General features: G+C 47.8%; 2 protein-coding genes across 2 annotated transcripts in view; one reads left to right on the top strand and one right to left on the bottom strand.

The window, feature by feature from the left end:
- LOC144605203 (tyrosine-protein phosphatase non-receptor type 22-like) overlaps positions 1 to 4,311 on the bottom strand; it is a 98,335-nt gene extending 94,024 nt beyond the window's left edge. The window contains exon 1 of the mRNA XM_078420298.1: positions 4,181 to 4,311. Within this exon, the coding sequence (XP_078276424.1) occupies positions 4,181 to 4,270 (90 nt within the window). The 5' untranslated portion in view covers positions 4,271 to 4,311. The remainder of the gene's footprint in view (positions 1 to 4,180) is intronic.
- Positions 4,312 to 21,053: 16,742 nt separating this feature from the next.
- LOC144605202 (chymotrypsinogen A-like) lies at positions 21,054 to 22,166 on the top strand. Its single transcript, XM_078420297.1, has one exon. It carries the CDS (start codon positions 21,054 to 21,056, stop codon positions 22,164 to 22,166), a length of 1,113 nt encoding a protein of 370 aa, XP_078276423.1.
- The last annotated feature ends 3,852 nt before the right edge of the window (positions 22,167 to 26,018 follow it).

Raw genomic sequence — 26,018 nt, 5'->3', positions numbered from 1 at the left:
ATTTCACTGCACATCGTGTATGTGTATGTGACAAATAAACTTGACTTGACTTGACTTCTCTCTGTGAACACGTAAGTGCTCGGGTTTTCTCCGACTTCCCAAAGATGTGCGGGTTTGTAGGTTAATTGGACTCTGTAAATCGCCCCTAAGATGTCGGGAGTGGATGCAAAAGTGGGTTAACATAGAACTAGTGTGAGCGGGTGATTGATGGTCGGTGTGGACTCGATGAGTGGAAAGGCCAGTTTCCACTCTGTATCTCTAAACTAAATAAAACAAAACTCAATCACAGGTCTGTGATCTCTGGCACAGACGACTACTCCAGGTCAATGCGGAAAGCAAATACCAAGTTTAAAAAACCCCCACAAATGTTTGTTTCCTTTTCTTTTAAGAATTTTTGTTTACTCATTTAAACATCCTGGACATGGATTACATGAAAGGTCCTACCACTGGATCATTCTTGACTAACTATCAGATAGTCTGGTCACTTACCGTCTGACCATGAGGCACCAGTAGCTGTATCGCATGGCATGGGTGGTGCTGGGAGACAGGAGGTACCGTGGTGAACTTTCTAGGAATATTCTGAGGCAGAGTCAGGTTTATTCCTCACTATCTGGTTTTTTGTTTGGCAATTTCTAAAGTGGGAACTCCAGGTTACTTAGAGAAGATGAAAGCTCATTGGGAACAGAGACTTGGAGGACTGAGGCCAAAATGCACTTGCCATCCCTCCAAGCAGACTCGAGCTAGTCTAACTCTCCACCGCATGTGAGGGTTTACTGGATCATACTGGTGGTGAGGTTGGAGGTTTGCAAAGTATTATTTTATCACCAATGAAGTAATCCTAAATCATAGAACTAATCTTTTTAATTAAAAACACAAGGTGCTTTTGTAATTCAGTGGGCCAGGCAACATCTATGCAGGGAATGGACAGGCAACATTTTGGGTTGGGAGCTTTCTTCAGACTGAAGGCTGCCGACCCGAAACGTTGCCTGTCCATTACCCTCCACAGATGCTGACCTGCTGAGTTCCTCTAGTATTTTGTTTTGCTTAAGATTAAAGGGACATTCCCCTGCAACCGCAGGAGATGCAACACCTGTCCCTATACCTCCTCCCTCGACTGTCCAGGGATCCTAACAGTCCTTTCAGACTAGTCAGAGGTTCACTTGCACCTCCTCCAACCTCATCTACTAAATTCATTGTTCAAGGTGTGGACTCTTATACATTGCCGAGACCAATTGTAAATTGGGCGATCATTTCGCTGAACACCTTCGGCCTGAACTTACCTGATCTCCCGGTTGCCAAACACTTTATTTCCCTTTCCCACTCCCACCCTGACCTTTCTGTCCTGGGTCTCCTCCATTGTCAGACTGAGGCCAAATGCAAAGTGGAGGAACAGCACCTCATATTTCGTTTGGGCAGTTTACACCCCAGCTGTAGGAATATTGATTTCTCCAACTTCAGATATACCTTGCATCCCCTCTCTCTCTGTCCCTCCCCCACCCACCCACGTCGTTGTACCAACTTCAAAGCTGTCTTATTGAGTCTCATTGTCGGTAACTAGTTTTCAACTAGGCCACACCTAACAATGGCCTGTTCCTTTAACTATCATTAACTTTTGCATATCTTTCATTCATTTGTTCTATATCTCTCTGTATCACCGTCTATATCCCTGCTTTCCCTTTCCCCTGACTCTCAGTCTGAACAAGATGATGAATAGAAACATAGCAAACATAGAAAAATAGGTGCAGGAGTAGGCCATTCGGCCCTTCGAGCCAGCACTGCCATTCAATGTGATCATGGCTGATCATCTAAAATCAGTATCCCGGTCCTGCTTTTTCCCCCAAATAACAGAATTGAATTTGCACAGTGAAGCTTAAAAGGAGACTGACTGAATGTTGGGAGCTGCTGAATTTTTACAAAATACAATGAAGTGATTAGCAAAATGTTAAACTTTAGGCATCTTGTGTACCTACCCTCCCTTTCCTCCTGATACCACAATGGATCCAACAATCCCCTGATGCAGGGCAGGAATCCACAGGAGAAAATACAACAGCACCTTTCAAAAATATCTACAATTCCCTTAAGGATGGTTATTTTAGAATGTCATGTAATATATCGGTATGTTGTCAAACTAAATTACTGCCTGCCAAATGTCTTGTTTAACAGGTTAGAATAACCTTGACCCAAATTAAAGATCTGTTCACCTCAGAGAAAAGGATTAATTTTCATTTTCAATACGGATGTGGTTCTTTTCGGCCATTTTGCACAACTACCACTTTTAAACAATGGACTACTTCAGAAGCACACAAGGCCAAACATTCTCAGAACGAATTTGTGGGATGACCATTCAGAAGCCTGATAACAAACAATCTGATAGTAAGAATCAGGGGCCACAGTTTAAGAATAAGGGGGAGGCCATTTAGGACTGAGATGAGGAAAAACCTTTTCACCCAGACAGTTGTGAATCTATGGAATTCTCTGCCACAGAACGCAGTGGAGGCCAATTCACTGGATGTTTTCAAGAGAGGGTTAGATTTAGCTCTTAGGGCTAATGATACCAAGGGATATGGGGAATAAGCAGGAACGGGGTACTGATTTTGGATGATCAGCCATGATCATATTGAATGACGGTGCTGGCACGTGGGGCCGAATGGCCTCCTCCTGCACCTATTTTTCTATGTTTCTATGACTCCATGAAAAGAATAGCAGGTTCTTTTGCAGGTAAGGTCCTGCAAACAGAAACTTACTGGCCATGATCCGCTACAAATAATTACATGCTCTGGGCTTCCTTACAAATGCTGACATACTCCTAACCGTGTCCCAGCCATTCCCGGGAAATTGCACACTTCCAGGTAACAACCCCAGCTGCTGAGGTGCCAGTCTCTGCACCCTCAGTTCATCCACATGGGTGGCACATCCCTCCTGCCCAAACCTGCCAGGTCATCTGCCAGGCAGATAATGGATGATGGCTTCCAAGATGGTACCCAACCCAGGCGATTAGAAACATGGAGAATAGGTGCAGGAGTAGGCCATTCGGCCCTTTAAGCCAGCACTACCATCCAATATGATCATGGCTGATCATCCAAAATCACTACCCCGTTCCTGCTTTGTCCCCATATCCCTTGATTCCGTTAGTCCCAAGAGCTCTATCTAGGGCTAGACAATTTGCATGCTAGCCACTGAAGCAGATCTACAATCACATATTATAATCGGTCCACACTCTTAAATCTCTATTCCTACAGCAGCATTTCTTACTTTGACTATGCACTCAATGTTATTCCCTTATCATGTATCTACACACTGTAAATGGATCAATTGTAATCATGCACTGTCTACCTGTTGATTGGTTAGCACGCAACAAAAGCTTTTCACTGTACCTCGGTACGCGTGACAATAAACTAAACTCTACTGAACAATCAGAAGGAGCAATGCACTTTTATTCCATTTAAACTTTGTGTCCTTATGCCCTGTGAGATCGTCCTGAAAGAACCCCCCACACACAAAATCCAGGAGACAAATTCAGAAAAAAAGGAGTAGACTCGAGTGTGTAAAGTGTCTTACAATGAAGTAATGTTGGAAAGTGGACACTACTCACAACTGCAATGTGGGAAAGGTGGCAGCCAAACTATACACAGCAGGATCCCACAAACAACAAAACCACAATCACCCCGAAAGCCGAAGAAGGGTGTCGACCCGAAACGTCACCCATTCCTTCTCTCCAGAGATGCTGACTGTCCCGCTGAGCATTGTGTGACAGTGGGATAAATATCGGCAAGAATTTCAGGGCGACTACCCCGGCCTCCCTATTAGCCCTGTGTTTAATGGCTCCAGAACTGGCAGCGTTACCTTCAGCAGCCATGGTCCCAACCCCCGGAATGATCGATCTACCTTTCTGCCTCTCCTTCATCCCAATGGGCAAACCTTTGCTCATTCGCCCTAATAACCCCGGACGCAGTTGGCCATCCAATTTTACGCGTTGACACCCCGCCGATGTGCTCATGTTGATGAAGACCCGCTAAGCACAAGAGTCCCAGGTCCAGACCCCCCCCCCCAGAGAGAGATTCAAAGTTCCCCAACTATCAACCTGTCCTTGGGTTCAATCCTGAGACTTTGACCCAGTCAGTCGCTTGCCTCGTTCAGCGGCCAAAAGTAGGTTTCAAAGTAGTTTCAACAATGAACTTACCAGGAACTCCCCAGAGATATTCTGCTCCTTGCTGGGTTTCTTGCCCTGAACTTGTCTGAGGAATTTCAGCAAGACAGTTCGTTGGTCCATGCTGAGAATTGGGCAGCTGCCGGCAGGTCTTGCCGGTCGTCGCAGGACATGACAGAGCAGAGTGTTGTGATCGCAGCTGGCCGGGGCAGGACTCGACGCTGCATGCCTGCGGTTTTAATGGAAGACATGCAACGTCTTCAGGGAAATCAGAGGTCGCTGCGGTCAGAGGGGGAAGGGAGGAGGGGGGAAATAATACACACACTCTCCGGATCCTAGCGCCCCGGGCGGTGCACCATGCTCCGCCGAGTTAAAGAGGCAAATTCCACACCTAATTAAACTTTTTATTCGTGTGGGAAGGAACCGCAGAAGCTGGTTTAAACTGAAGATAGACACAAAATGCTGGAGTAACTCAGCGGGTCAGGCAGCATCTCTGGGGAAAGGGGGATAGGTGATGTTGAGGGTCGAAACCCTTCTTCGGACATTTTATTCCCTGGGTTTCACTTTGTGCTTCCTCAAACAGGTTCAGGAAAAGAAATCCAGCCAAGACCAGGATATTTCTGGGGAATTTTTGAGTTGACTTTTAAGATAACTTTAATAATATAAGTTTGGACCACATTTTTGTTTCTATTTGAATGCTTGACATGCCAGTTCAATTCTCCCGTTGTGTATTTGTGCTTGAGGGGTTGTGTAAGTTGCTGGGATTGAATGCCCAGATGTTTTCCATGAACATGTGGTTTATGACATTGCCCAGTGCCGGAGATTAGAAGGACTTGGGCAGTTTACAACCCAGTGGTATGAATATTGATTTCTCTAACTTCAAGTAACCCTTGCATCCCCTCTCCCTCCGTCCTTCCCCACCCAAGTCGTACCAACTTCAAAGCCGTCTTGTTGAGTCTCATTGTCTGTAACTCATTTTCACCTAGCCCACAGCTAACAATGGCCTGCTCCCTTTATCATCGTTACTTTTCTGCATGTCCCTCACATTCATTTGTTCTATGTATCTCTATATCACCGTCTATACCTCTCGATTCCCTTTCCCCTGACTCTCAGTCTGAAGAAGGCAAATTTAATGCAAGCATTTAGATCAGGAGGACTGGAATACAAAGCCAGAGATGGAATGCTGAGGCTCCATAAGGCACTGGTCTGGCCACATTTGGAGTACTGTGAGAAACATTGGGCCCCCAGCACCTGGCTCCAGACCCAGCACATCTGAGGAAGATGTGCTGGGTCTAGAGAGGGTCCAGAGGAGGTTTAAAACAATGATTCCAGGAATGAGTGCATTAGCATATGATGAGCTTTGGACTTCCTACTGGCATTTAGAAGGTTGAGGGAGGACCGCATTGAAACTTACGGAATAATGAAAGGCAGAGATAGAGTGGATAGACACAAAAAGCTGGAGTAACTCAGCGGGACAGGCAGCATCTCTGGAGAGAAGGAATGGGTGACATTTCGGGTCGAGACCCTTCTTCAGACTGGTTAGGGATAAGGGAAACGAGAGATATAGACGGTGATGTGGAGAGATAAAGAATAATGAATGAAAGGTATGCAAAAAAGTAACGATGATAAAAGAAACAGGCCTTTGTAAGCTGTATGTAGGGTGAAAATGTGAAGCTAGTGCGACTTGGGTGGGGGAGGGATAGAGAGAGAGGGAATGCTGGGACCACCTGAAGTGAGAGAAAACAAGATTCATACCACTGGGCTGAAAGCTGCCCAAGCGAAATATGAGATGCTGTTCCTCCAATTTGCGTTTAGCCTCACTCTGACAATGGAGGAGATCATGGACAGAAAGGTCTGTGTAGCAATGGGAAGGAGAATAAGTGTCCAGCAACCGGGAGATCAGGTTGGTTCACGTGGGCTGAGTGAAGGGGTTTCGCGAAACGATCGCCCAGTCGGCGTTTGGTCTCACTGATGTAGAAGAGTCCACATCTTGAACAATGGATACAGTAGATGAGGTTGGACGAGGTGCAAGTGAACCTCTGCCAAACTTGAAAGGACTGTCGGGGTCCCTAGACAGAGTCGAGGGAGGAGGTATAGCGACAGGTGTTGCATCTTCAATGGTTGCATGGGAAGGTACCTGGGGAGGGGGTGGTTTGGGTGGGAAGGGGTGAGTTAACCAGGGAGTTGTGGAGGGACGGTCTCTGTGGAAGGCGGAAAGGGGTGGAAATGGAAAGATGTGACTAGCATTGGGATCCCGTTGGAGGTGGCAGAAATTTCGGAGGATTATGTATTGTATGTAATGGCTGATGGGGTGGAAGGTAAGGACTAGGGGGACTCTGTCTCTGTTGCGACTAGGAGGAGGGGGAGCAAGGGCGCATCTGCAGGGTAATGAGGAGGCACGAGTGAGGGCCTCATCTATGAAGGGAGAGGGGAACCCCCGTTCCCCAAAGAATGAGGACATCTCGGATGTTCTAGTATGGAACACCTCATCTTGGGCGCAGATGCGGCGTAGACGGGGGAATTGGGAGTAGGGGATAGAATCTTTGCAGGAAGCAGGGTGGGAAGAAGTGTAGTCAAGATAGTTGTGGGAGTCAGTGGGTTTGTAATGGACGTCAGTCAATAGTCTATTTCTTGAGATGGAGACGGTGAGATCAAGAAAGGGGAGGGAGGTGTCGGAGATGGTCCAAGTAAATTTGAGTGCAGGATGAAAATTGGTGGTGAAGTTGATGAAGTCCATGAGTTCTGCATGGGTGCAGGAGGTAGCACCGATGCAGTCATCAATGTAACGGAGATGGAGTTTGGGGATAGGGCCAGTGTACGCCTGTAACAGGGATTGTTCAACGTACCCTACAAAGAGGCAGGCATAGCTGGGGGCCCATGCGGGTGCCCATAGCTACGCCCTGGACTTGGAGGAAGTGGGAGGAGTCAAAGGAGAAGTTGTTGAGGGTGAGGACCAGCTCTGCTTGGCCGAGTAGAAGGATGTTTCCACTGGTGGGAGAGTCTAGGACCAGAGGTCATCGCCTCAGAATTAAAAGGTGCTCTTTTAGAAAGGAGATGAGGAGGAACTTCTTTGTTCAGAGGGTAGTTAATGTGTGGAACTCATTGCCACAGAGGGCAGTGGAGGCCAAGTCAGTGGATATTTTTAAGGCAGAAAGAAACAAATTCTTGATTAGAACGGGTGTCAAGGGTTATGGGGAGAAGGCAGGAAAATGGGATTAAGAGGCAGAGATCAGCCATGATTGAATGGCGGAGTGGACTCGATGGGCCAAATGGCCTAATTCTACTTCTATAATTTGTGAACTTGTGACCCGAAATGTCACCTATTCCTTTTCTCCAGAGATGCTGTTTGACCCATTGAGTTACTCCAGCTTTTTGTGTCTATCTTCCATTAGAAGTGAATCCGGGTCACTGTGTAATATATGCACTCCCTGCAGCATGACTGTTCCACAATTTCGGCATAGGCAACCACAAGCATTTGTTTTTGTCCACGTGGAAAGATACACAAAATATCTCATACACCATGTCTCATGTGAAGGATGGTGCTTTGCCCCCTCACCCTGCCAAGTTGGATTTGTCTTCAACAATTGCACAATGGATTTGTCATCTCACAATTGCTGTTACTGTGGCTCTACATTGATATCATTGTCCTTTATGTATGTACTATTATTCAGATCTTTCCATAAAACATAGACCATTCGGCCCATTGAGTCTGCTCTGCCATTCGATCATGGCTAATTTATTTTTCCATCTCAACGTCATTCTCCTGATTTACTCATAGAGCGATACAGCGTAGAAACAGGCCCTTTGGCCCAACTTGCTCACACTCGCTAACATGCCACAGTTACACTAGTCCCACCTGCACACGTTTGGCCCATAATCCCTCCACACCTGTCTTATCCACTTCTTCCGGGATTCTTTTAATCCCTTACTATTCAGGAACCTATCAATTCCATTTTAGAAATAACCAATGACTTGGCTTCCACCACTGTCTGTGGCAATGAATTCCACAGATTCACCACCCTCGTGGTGCTAGACTCTCCCACTACTGGGAACATCGTCTCCACATCCATGCGGTAGAGTTGCTGCCTTACCTCGAATGCAGCGCCGGAGACCCGGGTTCGATTCCGACTGTGGGCGTTGTCTGTACGGAGTTTGTACGTTCTCCGCGTGACCTGCATGGGTTTTCTCCGAGATCTTCGGTTTCCTCCCGCACTCCAAAGACGTACAGGTATGTAGATTAATTGGCTTGGTAAATGTAAAATTGTCCCTAGTGTGTGTAGGATAGTGTAAATGTGCGGGGATTGCTGGTCGGCGAGAACCCGGTGGGCCGAAGGGCCTGTTCCACGCTGTATCTCTAAACTAAACTAAATCATCCCACTATTGGAATCTCCACATCCTTGTAGATGTGATTTGCGGAAGTATAAGATTTGGGATGGCATAACATCACAGCAAAGGATGACAAGAATCAATGAAGAGGATTATGCTTTGTATCTGCATGTAAAATGTAATCAACTGTAGTTTATTTTTCATACAACTACAGAAAATGGAAGTTGATATGATCTCAGTGTGTTCAAATTAGATGTCATATTTCTAAGTGTCAAAAACATTTCATTGGCTGTAGAGTGCTTTGGAATATTCTGAAGTCAGGGAAGTCTCTGAAAAACGAAACCATTTTGTCTCACTTCCTGTGCGTGCCCCACATATCCATGCAATTACTTTACCTTCCAAATATTTATTCAATTCTCTACTGAAAGTGAATGTTTAAATTGTTGCCTTCAACTGGTCAGGCAATGATTTTAACATCACAGCAATTTGTTGTGTCAAAGTGTTTACACACGTTGCCTGCACAAATGATATATCTCATGGTATGGTCAGAACTGCATTTTGCATAGGATAGAAGTGAATAAATTAGGGTTACGATCTAAACTTGCTTTGCAACTCCTGAACTCGTCTCCTGTTCTGGGTCAGAATTACTATGTGGATTATGATAGACTTCTACCAGTTCACTGAGGTCCTCCAGAACAGACAATCTGCTTTCCTCAGATACATACAATACGCTGGAGTAACTCAGGCAGCATCTCTGGAGAAAAGGAATAGGAGACTTTTCGGGTTGAGACCCTTCTTCAGACTCGACCCGAAACGTCACCTATTCCCTTTCTCTGGCGTTTTGTGTCTGTCTACTGTTTAATCGGCTTTATCCTACACAATCTGCTTCCCTTCCCTTGTCTAACCTACTTATGACTCCTGTCACATGTGATATAATGGCCTCACAGCAATAGGAATGGGCAATTAATACTTGTTTCTAAGGGTATATGTGCGTGGGTAAAAGGTGTGTGGGGGTGGGGTGTGTGGGGTGTGGGGTGTGGGGTGTGGGGGGTGGGGGGTGTGTGGGGTGGGGGGGCTGTGTGGGGTGTGTGGGGTGGGGGGTGTGTGGGGTGTGTGGGGTGTGGTGTGTGGGGGGTGTGTGGGGTGTGTGGGGTGTGGGGTGGGGGGGTGTGTGGGGTGTGGGGGGTGTGGGGGTGTGTGGGGGGTGGGGGGGCAGATAGAAGGGTTGCTGGTTCACAGTTTCAGAAATCAGGGTTCCATCCTGGATTTGAATGATGGTTTGAAGATTAGATCAATCTACCACTAACGAATGCACTAGGGCAAAAGAGTGTATGTAATGTAACACCGCTCCATACCATCATCATGTTTGCCGGCAGACATTGACATTGTGGTTAAGACCATTCATTATGTGTAGGAAAATAACTGCAGATGCTGGTTCAAATTTAAGATACACACAAAATGCTGGAGTAACTCAGCGGGTCAGGCAGCATCTCGGGAGAGAAGGAATGGGTGACGTTTCGGGTCAAGACATGCACTTTCACTATGCATTAGCTTCATGAGTCTTGCTAACAGGAAATGGCCATTTCTTTACCCTTCGAATTACATTACTGAAGGAAATCGTTCTGATATCAGCATACACCCTTTAGTCTATTCTCTTCCAAATGTGAGTAAAACCTTATCCCAGAGAATGCAACCTAGACCCTGTGGACTTAAAACTGCACCAGAGTTAGTGGGCGATCAAAAATTGCACATAACTCTACTGTCATTTTCTTCAGAGGTTTTTCTCACGGGCCCTTTGCTGATTGATGGGTTTAGAGCAACAAAGGGTGAGATTAAAACATCTGATGCAATCTACCAATTGGTTTTTTTTCCCTTCTTTCTCTTTCTCCTTTCTGTTTTTTTTCCTGTAAGTGAATTGTAACCAGATGACATAGTTATTGTGCAGTGAGAGCTAGTCACTGCCGGAGCTATCTCAAGATGCACTGCCAACAATCCTGTAAAATGAGAACGGGCTATTCAAGTCAGAGGTGCATTGTTCTTCTTATAAAGAGAAAGGCAAAGCAGCTTTTTAATCCCATTGCTCCATTCTATGGTAGGATGAAATGGATATTTCTGCCATTATTGTCAGCCAAATTCAGTGCTAACACGGCGGCATAATGGCGTAGCGGTACCTTACAGTGCTTTCAGCGCCAGGGACCCAGGTTCGATCCCGACTAAGGGTGCTGTCTGTACAGAGTTTGTACGTTCTCCCCATGACCTCTTGGGTTTTCTCTGAGTTCTTCGGTTTCCTCCCACACACCAAAGACCTACAGGTTTGTAGGTTAATTGTTTTTATATAAAAATGTAAATTGTCCCTGGTTGGCGTGGACTTGGTGGGCAGAAGGGCCTGTTTCCACACTAAACCGAATTAAACACCCTCAATCATGACAGTAATTTGAACGATCTTGCTGAACGATCTGACCTTGCGGAACGATGGAACCAAATGAAACAGAAGCATGAGATTATTTCATGAAGAAATGAACATAATTTTCTCTGTAAAATTGAATGCTTGATGACCTGAGAAATGATGTTGAGTTTAAAGGATTAAATATGAGGCAAATATTTATATTTCTGATACAGCCTTTGAGCAATATAGAGCAGGCAGGAATTAATTTAGGCGGTAGAGCTATTGCCTTACAGTGCCAGAGTCCCAGGTTTGATCCCGACTACGGGCGCTGCCTGTACGAAGTTTGTTCGTTCTCCCCGTGACCCACATCTCAGATCATTGGTTTCCTCCCACACTCCAAAGCTGTACAGGTTTGTAGGTTAATTGGCTTGATATAAATGTAAAATTGTCCCTAGTGCGTGCACCATAGTGTAGGTGTGCGGGGGTCGCTGGTCGATGCGGACTCGGTGGGCCAAAGGGCCTGTTTCCACGCTGTATCTCTAAACTAAATTAAACTAAACCAAACTCAAGAAGGGCCAAAAGGGGCCATGAAATGCCATAAACTAATTGGATTAAAGAATATCCCGGCTTTTTGGATGTATATTAAAAACAAACGGGTAATCAGGGAAAAGAGCAAAGAATGGAATTTATGCTTGGAGTCAAAGTATTTAGGCAAAGTAGCAAATTAGTACTTTGCACCTGTATTCACGAAGGAGAAGGACATTGAGGACAGTAAGATCAGTATGGGGAATACTAATATGCTAGGACAGTTTACAATCAAAAAGGAGGTGGTGTTGGTTCTCTTGAAGAACATTAGGGGTGGATAAATCATCATGGCCTGATGGGATCTATCCCAGGTTATTGAGGGAGGCAAGAGAGGACATAGCAGGGGCCTTGTATCTTGTCTAGCCAGAGGTGACGTTCCAGAGGACTGGAAAGCAGCCAATGATCTTTCTTTATTTAAAAAGGGAAGTAGAGACAATGCAGGAAACTAGAGGCCAGTGAGCCTCACATTTCAGTAGCAGGGACGCTATTGGAGGGGATTCTTGGATAAGGATTTTACTCACATTTGGAAGAGAATGGGCTGATTAGAGACAGTCAGCATGGCTTTGTCCATGGCAGGTCAGATCTTACAAATGTGATTGAGTCTTTTGAAGAGGTGATGGTGGTGAACAATGACGATAGCGCAGTGGATGTTGTCTATTGGATTTTCGTAAGGCTTTTAATTAGGTCCCTCATGATCCAAACGTTTTAGGTGCATGGGAGTCACGGTGACTTTGTCATTTGGGTTCAGAATTGGCTTACCCATAAAAGGAAAGGGTCTTGTTTAGCTTAGAGATACCATAATCTATCGACTCTGGAAACAAGCCTTCATTGCACTACCTTTATCGTGAATATATATTTTCTTAATTAGGACAGACCTATCTGCAATATGCGAAAATAACTGACAATGCAGTATAGTGGGAACCTTGGTGATGTTGGGCAAGCAGTCTTTCTGGACAATTGGATATTATTCTCTATTAGTACTCAACACTATTTTAGTTTACTTTCTTAGATGTTCTATAGAATTATAATAAAATTCCCAGTAATCCCAATAAGCTTAAATGGAGTGTAGGAACCAGGGTTGTGGTGTATGGGCGTTAAGGTGTTATTGTGGCTGGATGCCACTGACTAGTGGTGTTCTGCCAGGATTTATGCTGGGACCTCTGCTGTTTGTGTTGTGTGTGTATATATATATATATATATATATATATATATATGTACATACATATAAAACAGTGGGTTAGGCAGCATCTCCAGAGAGGCGTTTCAGCTTTGGACCCTTCTTCAGACTGATTGTAGTGGGGGGGGGGGGGGTGAGAAAGCTGGAAGCGATGTGGAGGCAGGACAAAAGCTGGCGAGTGGTAGGTGGATACGGGTCAGGTTTAATTTGGACTGATACATGGATGCAAATGGTTTGGAGGGATATGGGCCAAATGTGAGCAGTTGGGACTTGCACAGATGAAGCATCTTGGTTGGCATGGGGCAAGTTGAGACAAAGGGCCTGTTTCCGTGCTATGTCCGCAGGTGAGGGGGAGGGGAGGTTGGTTGGCAGATGGTTGAACAAAGGCGAGAGATGAAAAGTCAAGAAGTGTGAGATATGACATAAGGATAGAAGAGGTGTGAAATGTGAAGCCAAATGAAGGAATGTAGGTGGAAGGAGAGGGATGTAGGAGAATGGGTGTGCATCCAAAAATGGCCCAGGAAAGAGATGGGGGAAAAGGGGGGAGGGGAGGGGGTTTTGTTTGTTGGTTAATCACCCAAAATTGGAGAACTCAATGTTTAATGGAGAACTCAGTACTGTGGGATTGTAAGCTAACAAAGTGGAATATGAGATAATGGACATAAATGTATGTCCATTATCTCTGAAGAACTTCTATGGACTTCTGAAGAAGGGTCTCGACCCGAAACGTCACACATTCTTTCTCTCCAGACTTGCTGCTTGTCCAGCTGAGTTACTCTAGCTTTTTGTGTCCATCTTCAGTTTAAACCAGCATCTGCAGTTCTTTCTTACACACAAATGTAGATGGGTTGGTTAGTAAGTTTGCAGATGACACCAAGGCATTGAGGGAGGCTGTCAAAGTGTACTGCAAGATATGAAGCAGTTCTGGTCACCCCTTTACAAGAAGGATGTGGAGGCTTTGGAGAGAGTGAAGAAGAGGTTGACCAGAATGCTGCCTGATTAGTGAGCATTAGCTATAAGGAGAAGTCGGGCAAACCGATTGTTTTCTCTGGAACATTGGAGATTCAAGGGAGCTGATTGAAGTATATACCATTATGGGAGGTATAAACAGGGTAGACATTCAGGGACTTTTTGGCCAGGGTGGAGATACCATTGACTGGAGGGCAAAGCTTTCGGGGGAGAGGGACAAAGTTTGGAGTGGGTGTGAGGAACAAGTTTATTACACAGAGAGTGGTGAATGCCTGTGGAGTGGTGAAGGGGTGGTGGTGCCAAGGGTGGTGGTGGAGGCAGATAGAACAGTGGCTTTTAGTGGACAGGCGCATGGTTATATACAGAATGGAAGATGTGGATCATGTGCAGGCAGAGCAGATTAGCTTAACTTGGTTTCCTGTCTGGCAGGGACATTGTGGGTTGAAGGACCTATGGTGATGTCCTGTTCCAAGTTCTTTTCTCCAAGTTCTGAGTCAAATAAACTAAGGGCCAATATTATAAGGTGGTTATAGCTCCATTCGTGAATTAGTGAGAATGTTTATGCATACTTCATACAGTATTTGAGTTAATTATTGTAGATGTATTTGACGGGAAACTAAATGAACACTTTATGGAGAAAGGTGTGAAAGGAGATAATGGAAGGGTGGGAAGAGCCTCTTGTGAAGCATAAAGGCTAGCACAGACCAGATAGCCAACGTCTGTATTACTATTAATATTTCAAGTTGTATATTTATTATTATAATGAGGCGGCACGGTGGTGCAGCAGTGGAGTTGCTGCCTTACAGCGTTTGTAGGGTTGGAGACCCGGGTTCGATCCCAATTATGGGTGCTGTCTGTACGGAGTTTGTACGTTCTCCCCGTGACCACGTGGGTTTTCTCCGAGATCTTCGGTTTTCTCCCACACTCCAAAGACGTACAGGTTTGTAGGTTAATTGGCTTGGTCTCAGTGTAAATTGTCCCTAGTGTGTGTCGGATAGTGCTAGTTTGCGGGGATCGCTGGTTGGTGCGGAAGGGCCTCGTTCCGCGCCGTATCTCTAAAACAAAAAAAACTAAACTAAAATTAATTTAACCCTCCATCCGTTCACCTCATCCATCACAACACTGGAGGCTGGAGAGGTTCGCCAACAAAATTTAACAGGGTGGTGTTGAACAATGGCACCATCTTCTGGCTGAAAAATCGCATCAATTCTGCAGTACAAAAATCATAGCATAATGGTCCTTGTTCATTATTACTAGCCTGGGTATTGAATTGCAACTTCCAGTGACTGCACACATATGGTTAAATGCAGGAATTAGCAAGTTATCCTCCAACATGTCTGCTTAATTTAGTTTAGTTTAGAGATACAGTGCGGATACAGGTCCTTCGGCCCATCGAGCCCGCGCCGACCAGTGATCCCCGCCCACTAGGGACAATTTTTGTATTTACCAAGCCAATTAATCTGTACGTCTTTGGGGTGTGGCAGGAAACCGAAGATCTCGGAGAAAACCCACGCGGTCACGGGGAGAATGTACAAACTCCGTACAGACAGCACCCGTAGTCGGGATCAAACTCAGGTCTCCGGTGCTGCATTCGTTGTAAGGCAGCAACTCTACCGCTGTGCCACCTTGCCTGCTCTTCTAGAAATTCTTTAATATTCTGTAACTGAGAAATTTACCAATAATTGGAAGAGCATATAGTTAGAATCATAGTTATACAGCACAGAAATGCTCACTTTGGCCCAACTTGTTCATGCCAATTAAAATGGCATCCTTGTCCCATTTTCCAATCTCGACCCATTTTCCCACATTAGGCCCATATCCCTCTAAACTTTGCAGGAAAGAACTGCAGATGCTGGTTTAAATTGAAGGTAGACACAAAATGCTGGAGTAACTTAGCGGGACAGGCAGCATCTCTGGAGAGAAGGAATGGGTGATGTTTCGGGTCGAGACCCTTCTTTAGACAGATTTGCGTCTCAACCCGAAACGTCACTCATTCCTTCTCTCCAGAGAGGCTGCCTGGCCTGCTGAGTTACTCCAGCATTTTGTGTCTTCCCTCTGAACTTTACCTATCATGTATCTGCCCAAATGTCTTTTAAATTTTGTTGTAGAACCTGCCTCAACTATACCCTCTCGGAACTCGTTCCATACACCCTCTGTGTGAAAAAGTTGCCCTTCAGGTTCCAATTAAATCTTTCCCCTCTCACCTTAAACCGATGCCCTCTGGTTCTTGATTCTTCTACTCTGTGCATCTACCTATCTATTTCCCTCATTATCTTATACACCTCTATAAGATCACCCCACATCTTCTTGCGCTCCAAGGAATGAAGTTCTAGCCTCCCCAACCTCTCCCTCTACCTCAGGCCCTCAAGCCCAGGTAACAGCTGAGTAAATCTTATCTGCGCTCTTTCCAGCTTTTAACAACAATAATCCTGCAGCAGGGTGACCAAAATTGAATGCAATACTCCAACAGTGGCCTCACCAAAGTCCAGTACAACTTAGGGGCAGCACAGTGGCGCAGCGGTAGAGTTGCTGTCTTACAGTGAATGCAGCGCTATGAGACCCGGGTTCGATCCTGACTATGGGCGCCGTCTGTACGGAGTTTGTACGTTCTCCCCGTGACCAGCGTGGGTTTTCTCCGAAATCTTCGGTTTCCTCTCACACTCCAAAGACGTAGGTTAATTGGCTTGGTAAATGTAAAATGTAAAAATTGTCCCTAGTGTGTGTAGGATAGTGTTAATGTGCAGGGATCGCTGGTCGGCGCGGACCCGGTGGGCCGAAAGTCCTGTTTCCACGCTGTCTCTCTAAACTAAACTAAACTTGAACCTAGACATAGAACATCGCAGCACAGTAACGGGCTCTTTGATCCACGATATTTGTGCTGAACATGAGGCCTAGTTTAACTGATCTCAACTGTCTGCCCATGATCCATATCCCTCTATTCCTTGTGCCTATCTAAAAACCTCTTAAACACCACTATCATATCTGCTTCTACTAGCACACCTGGCAATGCGTTCCAGGCCTCCACCACTCTCAGTGTAAAAACTTTGCCCTGCACATCACCATTACTCTTCCCCCTCTCACCTTATAGCTGTGGCCTCTAGTGTTGGACATTTCTAACTTGGGAAAAGGGATCTGTCTACCCTATCTAGGCCTCTCATAATTTTGTCCACTTCTATCAAGTCTCTCCTCAACCTCCAACGTTCCAGATAACATAATCCAAGTCTATCCAACCTCTCCCTGTAGCTGAAACCTTCTCATCCAAGCAGTATTCTGGTAAACCTCCTCTGCAACCTCTCAAAAGCCTCCACATATTTCCTGTAATGGGATGACCAGAACTACACGCAATGCTCCAAATGCGGCCTAAACAAAGTCCTACAGAGCCGCATCATTGCCCCGAAGGCAAGCATACCATATGCCTTCTTTACCACACTATCTAATTGTGCCGCCTTTAGTGAGCTATGAACTTAGACTTCAAGATCCCTGTGCACATCAATGCTGTTCAGGGTCATGCCATTAACTGTATACTCTCCCCTTACATTCAACCACCCAAAGTGCAACACTTTACACTTGCTCAGGTTAAACTCCATCTGCCATTTTCCTGCCCATTAATGCACCTGATCTATAAACCCGCTGTACCTTCTGACAGCATTTCTCACAGTCTGTGACTCCTTCAATTTTGGTGTCATCAGCAAACTTACTCACCAACCCATTTACATTTATGTCCAGATCATTTTTATATATCACAAAACAGCAGAGGTCCCAGCACAGATCCCTGTGAAACTTCACTGGTCACAAACCTCCAGCCAGAATATCAACCTTCTACCACAACCCTCTGACTTCCATGAATAAGCCAGTTGTGAATCCATAGGACCTAGACATTATGAATCCCGTACCTCTTCATCTTCCTGATCAGCCTACCATGAGGGACCTTATCAAGAGCCTTAGTAAAACCTATGTATTCACATTCCACCACCCCACCTTCATCATCTCCTTTGTCACCTTCTCAAAAAACTCAATCACGCTAGGGAAACGCAGCCCGCCACATACAAAGCCATAATTAACCCATTGCGATCCAAATGTGAGTAAATCCTATCTCAAATAGTTTCCTTACTACTGACGTGAATCTCACTGACTTATAGTTCTCTGGAATTTCTACACTTCCTTTCTTGAACAAAGGTATAACATTGGTCACTCTCCAATCCTCTGGAACCATGCCTCCTGTGCCTAGACAAGAAACAAAGATCCTCGTCATAGCCCCCACTATCTGGTCCCTTACCTCCCTCAATAACCTGGGATAGATCCCATCAGGCCCTGTGACCCATCCACCTTAATGTTCTTCAAGAGCTTCAGCACCACCTTATTCTCCCTCTCAAACAGCCCTTTCGTATTTGTATTCTCCACACTGTCCTCCAAGTCCTTCTCCTCGTTGAATACAGATGTAAAGTACTTGTTTAGTACTGCACCAACAAATTCCGACTCCAAGCATAGATTTGCTCCTTTACCTTCTCTCTGGTCACTCTCTTATATGCCTTGAGATTTTCCTTAATCTGTCTCGCCAATGATATTTCATCATTTCATGGCCCCTTTTGGCCCTTCTAATCACCCACTTCAGTTCTTTCCTACTCGCTTTATATTCCTTATAATGCCACCTTCTTAAACCTGACAAACGTTTCCTTTTCTACCTGACCAAGTTTACAACCTCCTTGGTCATCCATGGTTCCATTACATTGCCATCCTTACCACAAGTTCACAAATTATTGGAGTAGAATTAGGCCATTCGGCCCATTGAGTCTACTCCGCCATTCAATCATGGCTGCTTCCTAATCCCATTCTCCTGCCTTCTCCCCATAACCCTTGACACCTGTTCTAATCAAGAATCTGTCTATCTCTGCCTTAAAAATATCCACTGACTTGGCCACCACAGCCCTCTGTGGCAATAAGTTCCATAGATGAACTACCCTTTGACTAAAGAAGTTCCTCCTCACCTGCTTTCTAAAAGAGTGCCCTATCTACAATACCACACCCACTTTAGTGTAATCTGCAAACTTACTAATCATGCCTTTTCCATTCTCATCCAAATCGTTGATATAAACCACAAACAACAATGGGCCCAACACTGATCCCTCAGGCACACCATTAGTTAGAGACCTTCAGTCTGAAAATCAACCTTCCGCCATCACCCTCTGCTTCCTTCCATTAAGTCAATCTTCTCTCTAGTCGGCTAGCTCTCCATGGATCTCATGTGGTCTAACGTCCAGAACAGGTCACCATGGGGAACTTTATTAAATGCCTTGCTGAAGAAGTCCATATAGACAACGTTCAGGGCTCTGCCCTCAACAACCTTTTTTGTTACATCTTCAAAAGACTCAATCAGATTTGTGACATCATCTCCCATGTACAAAACTATGCTGTCTATCCCTAATCAATGATCCAATGCACATATATTTTATCCCTTACAAGACTACAGTAACCTGTCCCATTGCCTCCTTTTTACTGGTATGTCAAAGTCAGCACCTCAATATCTCTTGTCATCTAAGCTCCCTTACGCCCATCTGCCTTGCCCTTCACTTTCACAGGAACATGCATGCCCTGAACTCTTATCACAGTTTTAAATACATCACATTTTCTGGATATTCCTTTGCCTGCTTGAGCAAGTTCCTGTCTCGTGCAATCAAAGTTGGCTTTACACCAATTCATAATTTTAACTTGCCCTGTCTTTATCCATAAATTGAATGGGATTCAGGGAGAGCTAGCAAACTGGATACAGAATTGACTTCATCAAAGGAACCAATGGGTGGTGGTGGAAGGGAGATTTTTGGACTGGAGGCCTGTGACAAGTTGATTGGTGCTGGGCCCAATACTGTTTGTGATTTATATCAATGATTTTGATAAGAATGTATATGGCATGATTAGTAAGTTTGCTGATGACACTGGAGTAGGTGGTATCATAGGCAGAGAAGATGGTTGTCAAACATTGGAGGACAAGTATCTGTTGGGCAGGTGGGGTAAGGAATGGCTAATGCAATTTAATGCAGACACGTATGCGGTGTTGCATATTGGGAAGTCAAACCAGGGAGTGGTAAGGCCCTGGGGGAGTGTAGTAGAGCAGAAGAATCCAGGCATAATTCCCTGAAAATGGTGTAACAGGTAGATAATGTGGTCAATACATCTTCCGGTACATTGGCCTTCATCAGTCAGGGTACTGAGTATAGAAAATGACACAATGTGCTGGTGTAACTCAGCAGATCAAGCAGCAGATCTGGAAAACACTCCAACATTGTTATTGCAGTACAATATCAACCATCTTGACTTCTCCATTCCGCTTACCAACTCCAATCTCATCCCCTCTGAAGACACAATCCAAACATTATTATTAAGGTATGAGTATAGAAGCTACTGAGTGTAGAAGTGGGGACGTTGTTTCAGTTGTACAACATGTTGGTGAGGCCACATATGGAATGCAGTGCAGACATACGGAACTGCAGATGCTGGTTTACAAAAAAAGGCACAAAGTGCTGTAGTAACTCAGCAGGTCAGACAGTATCTCTGGAGAACATGGATAGGTGACGTTTTGGGTCGGGACCCTTTTTCAGACTGATTGTAGTGGGATGGGGGAAGAAAGCTGGGAGAAAGGTGGGGGCGGGACAAGGTTTGGCAAGTGAAGGGAAGGTGAGGGCGGTGAAAGGGAGGTGGGGAGTGAAGGGGAGGTGGGGGGGTGAAGAGGGGGGTGAAGGTGAGGTGGTGGTGAAGGTGAGGTGGGGGGTGAAAGTGAGGTGGGAGGGGTGAAGTGGAGGCGGGGAGATGGGGTGAAGGGGAGGTGGGGGTGAAGGGGAGGTTGGGTTGAAGGGGTGGGGGGGTGGGTTAAGGGGAGGTGAGGGGGTGAAGGTGAGGTGGGAGGGGTGAAGTGGAGGCGGGGAGATGGGAGTGAAGGGGAGGTTGGGTTGAAAGGGAGGTTGGGTTGAAGGGGTGGGGGGGGGTTAAGGGGAGGTGAGGGGGGTTGAAGGGGAGGTGAGGGGGTGAAGGTGAGGTGGGGAGGTGAAGGGGAGATGGGGTGAAGGTGAGGGTGAAGTTGGGTTGAAGGGGAGGTTGGGTTGAAGGGGTGGGGGGGATGAAGGGGAGGTGAGGAGGTGAAGGGGGTGAAGGTGAGGGGGGGAGGTGAAGGGGGGGTGAAGGTGAGGTGGGGAGGTGAAGGGGGGGTGAAGGTGAGGTGGTGGGGGGGGGGGGGGGGTGACGGCACAGTGGCCGGTGACGCCCGGGGATATACGTGACCCAGGCAGTGCATTGGAGAGCTGTGACTTCACAAACACCATGGTCCAGGTCATGGGAGGCTCGTCCAAGGCTTTGTCCGTCTCCGTCTCCCTCCCCCTCCACCCTCCAGCCGGCCAGGCCCCACCCTCGCCCCGGCCCCGGCCCCGGCGCCTGGCCCGACAAGAATGTGCTGAAGGGCAGCCCCTGACGGCGCGATGCCAACAGTCCCTCTCACTTGGCTGGTGGTCGCGGTGGTGGTGGCGGTGGTCGCGTTGGCCGACAGCCCCAAGTGCGGGGTGAGGAAGGCGGGAGGAGGGGGAGGAGGAGGAGGAGCCCCGGTGCTAGCAGCCAGCCAGCCGGCCGGGTGGCCGTGGCAGGTGAGCCTGGAGCTGGCGACCGAGAACAAGCACTTCTGTGGCGGGGCGATCATCAGTGAGTACTGGGTGGTGACTGCGGCCCATTGCTTCATCCCACCGGTACCGCAGAACCTGCAGGAGATCGTGGTGGTGAGCGGCCTGAGCCGCCAGATGAGGCCTGAGCAGTGGGTCCGCTACACCACCCCGCACGACATCGTCAAACACGAGGAGTTCGACGAGCAGACGGGCGAGAACGACATCGCCCTGGTCCGCATGGTGGAGCGCTTCAACTTCGGCGAGCACGTCTTGCCCGTCTGCTTCCCCAACGGAGAGATCTTCTTCGGCAACACCTGGTCCCCCTGCTGCATCACCGGCTGGATGAAGTCCGGCGAGGAGACCACCGACCTCCTCCAGGAAGCGCCCGTCTCCTTCATCTCCTTCAAGGACTGCAACGAGACCATCTTCAGCGGCAAGCTGCAGCCCACCATGATGTGCATGGAGTCGGGCAAGAGCCAGGCCGTGGCCTGCCACCTGGACTCCGGCGGCCCGGTGACCTGCAAGGTCAAGGGGGGCAGCCAGTTCTTCCTGATCGGGGTGGTGAGCTGGGTGAGCGACTGCTCCGACCGCTGGCCCGGCGTCTTCACCATGACCAAGTCCTACCTCACCTGGATCGAGGAGGTCACCGCCCGCTACGGCAAGAAGTTCAACTTCACCGAGTACGGCGCGGCGAGCGCCCTGCAACAGCCCAACGCATCGGTGGCCACCAGGACCAACCAGACCCAACCCGCAGGCAACTACACCTTCACCAACCCCACCAACCTCACCTGCGCCCAGGCCACCACGACGACCAAAGAAACGGTGACCACGGCCAGCTACACACTGACAGATTCAGGGCACGTCTGCTGTTCCCCGCTCACCGGGATAGCAATGGCCCATCTCCGCCTCCTCTTGGTCCTTGTGCTCGCAACATGAGGCAGAAACTAGCAGCGGGAGAAGGAAGAGAGGCCCAGAGACTCCGGGCGGCATCACAACCTTTACAGGCCTCTGCCATTATGTCCAAACCTGACTCAGATGTATCTCTATCAATAATAGTAGGGTTTTTTTCCTGATTAGATTTGAATATTAAATATTTATTGGAATGGAAAAGCATATTTGCAAATGTCCTTGGACTTTTTTGGTCTTTGGAAATGAACCAATAGATTGAAGCTAAATATCAACTAGATTCAAGAGGAAGCCTGACAGTTGGCATCCATTTAGGGAGAATAAGTCCATGTGAATGACCGTCAATTATATCTCACTGAATCGCAACGTGTCGTTTGGATTGCACAACCACATGGGAAAAGCAAGGATATGGAGAGACGAGAGGTCAGCAGCTACTGGGATCTTGAGCAAAAAGCAAACTGCTGGTTGAGCTCTCTGGGTCAAGCAGCATCCGTCAGGGGGGAATGGACTGTAGGATCAGTCTGAAGAAGGGTACCAACTCGAAACATTGTCCATTTCCCTTCACATATGCTGCCTGACCCGCTGAGTTCCTCCAGCACTTCGTTCCTTTGCTCAATCAGTCAGAGAGTTGTGAATCTGTGGAATTCTCTGCCTCAGAAGGCAGTGGAGGCCAATTCTCTGAATGCATTCAAGAGAGAGCTGGATAGAGCTCTTAAGGATAGAGGAGTCAGGGGGTATGGGGAGAAGGCAGGAACAGAGTACTGATTGAGAATGATCAGCCATGATCACATTGAATGGCGGTGCTGACTCGAAGGGCCGAATGGCCTCCTCCTGCTCCTATTGTCTATGGTCTATAATGGCAACATGGGGCATACCAATGGGGAGGGGGGTGGGGCACATTGGTCTGTAATGAAGATTCGAGGCATTTATCCAATCTTGTACTGCAGTAAGATTTAAAGGTATAACTTACTATGAGAGTTGTTGAGCCTGTTAGTGATATTTAAATGACAGTGGAGACCAAGGTGCAAAATAGACCCAGCATATGAAACAGGTAGTGTTTCTTTTGAACTGATGAAAGAAATGCAGGATTCTCATAGATTTAAGATCATCACCACTCCTTGATGAATATTAATGAACTGTACTTGATGTACAGGGAACGGTTTAAAAATGTACGTATGATACAAATTGAAATTGGAATTAACAGTCAGGATAAGTGAGATAGATATACATACACATTTAGAAACATAGAAAATGTAGGAGTAGGCCATTTGTCCCTTCGAGCCAGCACCACCATTCAATGTGATTATGGCTGATCATCCAAAATCAGTACCCCGTTCCTGCCTTCTCCCCATTTCTCTTGATTCCGTTAGCCCTAAGAGCTAAATCTAGCTCTCTCTTGAATGCATCCAGTGAATTGGCCTCCACTGCCCTCTGTGGCAGAGAATTCCACAGATCCACAACTCTCTGGGTGAAAAGGTATTTCCTCATCTCAGTCCTAAATGGCCTACCCCTTATTCTTACACTGTGACCCCTAGTTCTGGACTCCCCCAACATCGGGAACATTTTTTCCTGCATCTAGCCTGTCCAATCCCTTAAGAATATTATATGTTTCTATAAGATTCCCTCATCCTTTTAATTTCCAATGAAAATAAGCCCAGTCGATCCATTCTTTCATCATATGTCAGTCCCGCCATCCCAGGAATTAACCTGGTGAACCTACGCTGCACTCCCTCAATAGCAGGAATGTCCTTCCTCAAATTAGGAGACAAAAACTGCACACAGTACTCCAGGTGTCTCACCAGGGCCCTGTACAACTGCAGTAGGACCTCCTTGCTCCTATACTTAAACCCTGCTTTCTTCGCTGCCTGCTGTACCTGCATGCTTACTTTCAGTGACTGATGTACAAGGACACCCAGGTCTCGTTGCACCTCCCCTTTTCCTAATCTGACACCATTCAGATTATAATCTGCCTTCTTGTTTTTGGCACCAAAGTGGATAAAATAACCTCACATTTCTCCATTTATACTGCATCTGCCATGCATCTGCCCACTCACCCAACCTGTCCAAGTCACTCACCCTGCCACCTCATTCATTGAGTCCATTGACACAGGAGTAGGTCACTTTACCTTTCAAGCCTGCTCTACTATTGCAGCCCAGTGGTATGAATATTGTTTTCTCTTACTTCAGGTAGCCCTGGCATTCCCCCTCTCTCTATCCCTCCCCCACCCAAGTTGCACTAGCTTGTAGCGTGTTGATAAAGGCAAGGAGCCAGGTATTTTGGGAAGGTATATTTATTGGTTCGTGGGTCTCAGACGGGTCTAGTCTGCCGGAATGGCTTGGCGCCCAAACCTTGCCCTTATATACCTGAGTCCAGGACCGCCTCCCGGGACTGGTCCATTCCCGTGCCGAGGGGTCGGTAGTAGTATGGCCCGACCCTTGGGAGCCGCCACAGTACCCCCCCCCCAGATCCGGAGGCACGAAACGCACTGGTGGTCGCACAACCCGACCGGACCGCGTACGGTAATCGGTCGACAGAGGGGCCGGCGGAGGCACAGTTGGAGAGACAGGCGGTGGGACCCGCAAAGGGGGGCGACCTCGTGGGCGAGGCTGGGCCACCCGCACCGGTTGGTCGATGTCTAAGTGGGCCGGCTTCAGGCGGTCAATTGACACGGCCTCCGGCCGGCCCCCCATGTCCAAAACAAAGGTGGTCTGCCCGTGCTCCAGCACCCGGTACGGGCCTTCATACGGCCTCTGGAGTGGCGCCTGGTGGGCGTCACGGCGCAGGAACACAAAGGCGCAGTCCTGGAGGGCCGATGGCACGTAAGGGCGGAATGTCCCATGGCGGGACGTCGGCACGGGTGCGAGCTTTCCAACTCGCTCTCGGAGGCGATGTAGGGTGGATGAGGGTGGTTCCTCTCGCCCCGGCAACGAGGGCACGAACTCCCCGGGCACCGTGAGCGGAGACCCGTAGACGAGCTCCGCTGAGGATGAAGCCAGGTCTTCCTTGGGGGCAGTCCGGATGCCCAGCAAAACCCATGGTAGCTCGTCCATCCAGTCGGGGCCGGCGAGTCGCACCTTCAGCGCTGCCTTCAGCTGCCGGTGGAACCTCTCCACCAAGCCGTTTGCCTGCGGGTGATAGGCCGTGGTGTGGTGCAGCCGCACGCCCAACAGGTGGGCCATGGCCGACCACAGCTCGGAGGTGAACTGTGGCCCCCGGTCCGATGAGATGACCACCGGCACACCAAAGCGAGCAATCCAGTGCGCGGCCAACGCACGAGCGCATGTGGCTGTCGACGTATCAGCCAGTGGTATGGCCTCCGGCCACCGCGTGAAGCGGTCCACCACCGTGAAGAGGTGGGTGATGCCCCGGGACGGCGGGAGCGGGCCCACAATGTCCACGTGCAGGTGGTCGAAACGGCGGCAGGGTAGACCGATCCCTTGGAGTGGCGCCCGGACGTGGCGTTGAATTTTTGACGTCTGGCACGGAATGCAGGTGCGGGCCCATTGGCCAACCTGCTTGCGCAGACCATGCCACATGAACCGCGCAGCTACCAACGAGATCGTTGTCCGGATGGATGGGTGAGCCAGCCCGTGGACCACGTCGAAAACCCTCCTGCGCCACGCGGCCGGGACGATGGGGCGCGGCTGACCTGCCGACACATCGCAAAGTATCGTCGTCGCTCCGGGGCCGAGGGGAACATCCTCAAGGCGGAGGCCAGAGATGGCAGTCCGGTAGGCGGGCATCTCCCCGTCCGTTAGTTGGGCCTCCGCCAGGGCAGAATGTTCCCCTCGGCCCCGGAGCGACGACGATACTTTGCGATGTGTCGGCTTCTCATTTTCACCCTACAAACAGCTAACAATGGCCCGTTACCTTTATCATCA

Source organism: Rhinoraja longicauda, chromosome 24 (assembly GCF_053455715.1).
Source record: "Rhinoraja longicauda isolate Sanriku21f chromosome 24, sRhiLon1.1, whole genome shotgun sequence".
NCBI classification, from domain to species: Eukaryota; Metazoa; Chordata; class Chondrichthyes; order Rajiformes; family Arhynchobatidae; genus Rhinoraja; species Rhinoraja longicauda.
Note: the sequence above shows the minus strand (reverse complement) of the source record. Positions and strands in the feature narration are given on the sequence as shown.